This window comes from Cyanidioschyzon merolae, chromosome 19, assembly GCF_000091205.1.
Source record: "Cyanidioschyzon merolae strain 10D DNA, chromosome 19, complete genome".
In the NCBI taxonomy this organism is placed as follows: Eukaryota; Rhodophyta; class Bangiophyceae; order Cyanidiales; family Cyanidiaceae; genus Cyanidioschyzon; species Cyanidioschyzon merolae.
In genome coordinates, this window is record NC_010145.1 from 388,793 (window position 1) to 391,471 (window position 2,679).

General features: G+C 53.9%; 1 protein-coding gene across 1 annotated transcript; it reads right to left on the reverse strand.

The window, feature by feature from the left end:
* Positions 1 to 734: 734 nt before the first annotated feature.
* Positions 735 to 2,021, reverse strand: CYME_CMS150C (hypothetical protein; the record flags this gene model as incomplete). The annotated part of the gene is made up of 1 exon (XM_005538754.1): positions 735 to 2,021. The coding sequence occupies one exon, from the start codon at positions 2,019 to 2,021 to the stop codon at positions 735 to 737; it is 1,287 nt and encodes a 428-aa protein (XP_005538811.1).
* Between the last annotated feature and the right edge of the window lie 658 nt (positions 2,022 to 2,679).

Below are 2,679 nucleotides of genomic sequence, written 5' to 3' on the forward strand. Positions count from 1 at the left end.
AGGATTTCTCGTCTTTCTTGTTCCGGCAGTATGCAATGACGGGCCTCCGGGATCCCCAGCTTTCATGTTCATACCTTTTCTCTTAGATTATTTATTTTTTCAAATGATAGCGCTTGGGATACATTTTCAATACCTGCGAAAACGCAAATGATTTTACGCTCCTGGGCCTGGAGTATCATTGAGATAGGAGCCTATAAGAAGCAGTCGGGGTTGAAGCACTGATGCGAGACACACGCCTGTGGCTTTTTTAATGAACAGGCACGCAGAGGCTATGCAGAAATATCATTGCTCACATGAGATCCCCTGCGAATCCTATGCTTCCTAACCAAGTTCCGAAATAGGAAGATCACAAGAAACAGAAAAACGATCAGGAGCTGTGCAGGACGCAGAGATTTGCTGGGTACTCGCGTTCTCGAGACGCTCTACATAGATATGGATTTCCAGCAATGCCAAGTCACAATCGGAAGCTAAATCAAGAGCCATGAACTCTCAATCGATATCATGGGTAGGATCTCGCCATCCAAAGCGACCGCTCTAGCGAGCAATCACCATCTGAGGTCGTACCAAGCGCCAAAAACATCTCGCTAGCTACCGTAAGGAAGCGCTCGCCATCACCAAGAGGTCGCCCCGGCGAGCCGCAACCCTCCAGTGCAGCACCGGGGGTATCCACGACGGCTTTTGTCATCGACGCTGCGTTCGGTGTCGAATCCTGCCTCAAACAATGCTCCACCACACTACGTGGGATTTCCGACGACTCGTGTGGCACTTGTGGCTCGTGCCACATCCAGTGTCGACTCCGGCCCCAAGTGACGCACCAGAACACCAGTTGGAATCTCTGACGACTCGTGGATCCGTTGCCAACGCCACGAGAGGCGACTCGAGCGCAACTCGCGTTGGCATAGAGGAGCGCGCGCCCCTGGGCGAGCTTCCCCTGTCGGTTGCTGCGCACTACCAGGTGCTTCAGCAACGTGCTGTGCCATGACATTGTTGTCCTTACCATATGCAGCAGTATCGCTGGCGACATAGTCATTATCACCAGCGCCTGGTGCATCATGTGCGGCAAGATTCGCTCGCGCTTCTGCTCCCGCATCAGCGTCATGGCCATCATTGGCTTCAGCCCAGGAACTAGTGCGGGCAATTGTGGGCTCCCGGCTGAACGCTGGCGTGAAGCTCAGATGCTTGCGCTCAGATTGCCGCTCTAGTTCATCCACATCTCGCAAGACTGACAGATTTTCCACGCTCGTTTCGAGCAAAGCATCAGCATGTTCATCCTCAGATACGACGATTCCTTGTTCGTCTGCACTTGCATTCAAAGTTGTGCTCGAACTCGTCGATGCACGCAGGTTGGCTTCGGGAGTACTCCAAGTGAACGAACCGCTGGCACCAAGTTGACGGCCCCATCGGAGACGCTCCAGTGCCCAGTGACGGGCCCTCTGTTGATCACTGTGTTCCGCTAGGAACTCTAGCCACTCCTCGTAGAGGCGTAAGGACTGACGTTCTGCCCTTCGTCGCCTCAGTGCCTCTTTGGCCGCAACTTGGCGCCACTCTAGTTCCCGGGTGATACCGCTGGGGCTCACAGGTGCACTTACCGGTCGTATGTGGGTATCCGAAGAAGGATTCCGCCAACTGATATGGAGATCAGGTGTCTCTGCGCTCCGTTCTCGAGGCAGCGATTCCGTTTCAGACGGCGCTGTGGTGTCGCGAGTGTCGTGCTCGGTGCTTTCTGTGTCATCCAAGAGTGCGAAACCTGTTTGGCTGTGTACTCGGCCGCCCTGTGGCGAGCTCTCCTCAGGAGACTGGGTCGGTATCGGCTGCTTGGCAAGCACCGGGGCCTGATCGCCCGCAATCCTTGAGGCTCTCAGCTGCAACGCAGGCTTCTTCTGTCTCTCAGTGAGCGTCCCAAACTGAATGTAGTTCCAGAGTCTTTGTTCTAGCACCGCCCGTTGTATTCGTTCGCGTATGAACAGCAACAGCAGGCACGCAATAAACCCTAGTTGTATGACTGTCCAGTGGGAAAGCATGAGCGGCCAGCCTCGGAACTCCAGTGTGCGTCTTCGTACGAAAGACCCGCTTCAGGGCGCATCGACCAGAGCTTTGACAGGACGCTCGATGTTGTTCACGAGCGAGCAGCTCTGCGGAGCCCGAAACTACTGCAGCGTACCCGAGAACCAGCTGTAAACCTCTGCGAGTCCACAACACCGAAGACAAGTCAACGTTTCGCCAGACAGGACACTCTAATAGGGCCGGATACACCCGTTAAACAGGACGAGAGAAATACGCCTGGGAACAACGCGCTTTGTATCGTGAACGCGAGAAACGAAGGCAAGACAAGCGCAAACGTCAACACTGACCAAGGCGTTCGTACCACCTGGGGAGGTTCGATGCCAGGGGCTTGAATGGCGGCAATTATTTTGAAGTCTTTCAGGAGAAATTAGATGCAACATGACACCGTAAGATACTGATAGAAGCATTGCCCTTGGTTTGATCAACGAGCAAACTTCACCGTGGATGCAGGCGAACCGCACCGCCAGGCAGAAGTTCCTCGCAGACTGATGTACTCAGTTCTAAACAGAGCGCAGAGTTCTGGGACACCTGTACGAGAACGGTCTTTTTGTTTCCTTTTGTTTCTCTCGGGGGTATTGAACAGAAGCAAAGTATCCAGTAGAGCGGAGGAAGATC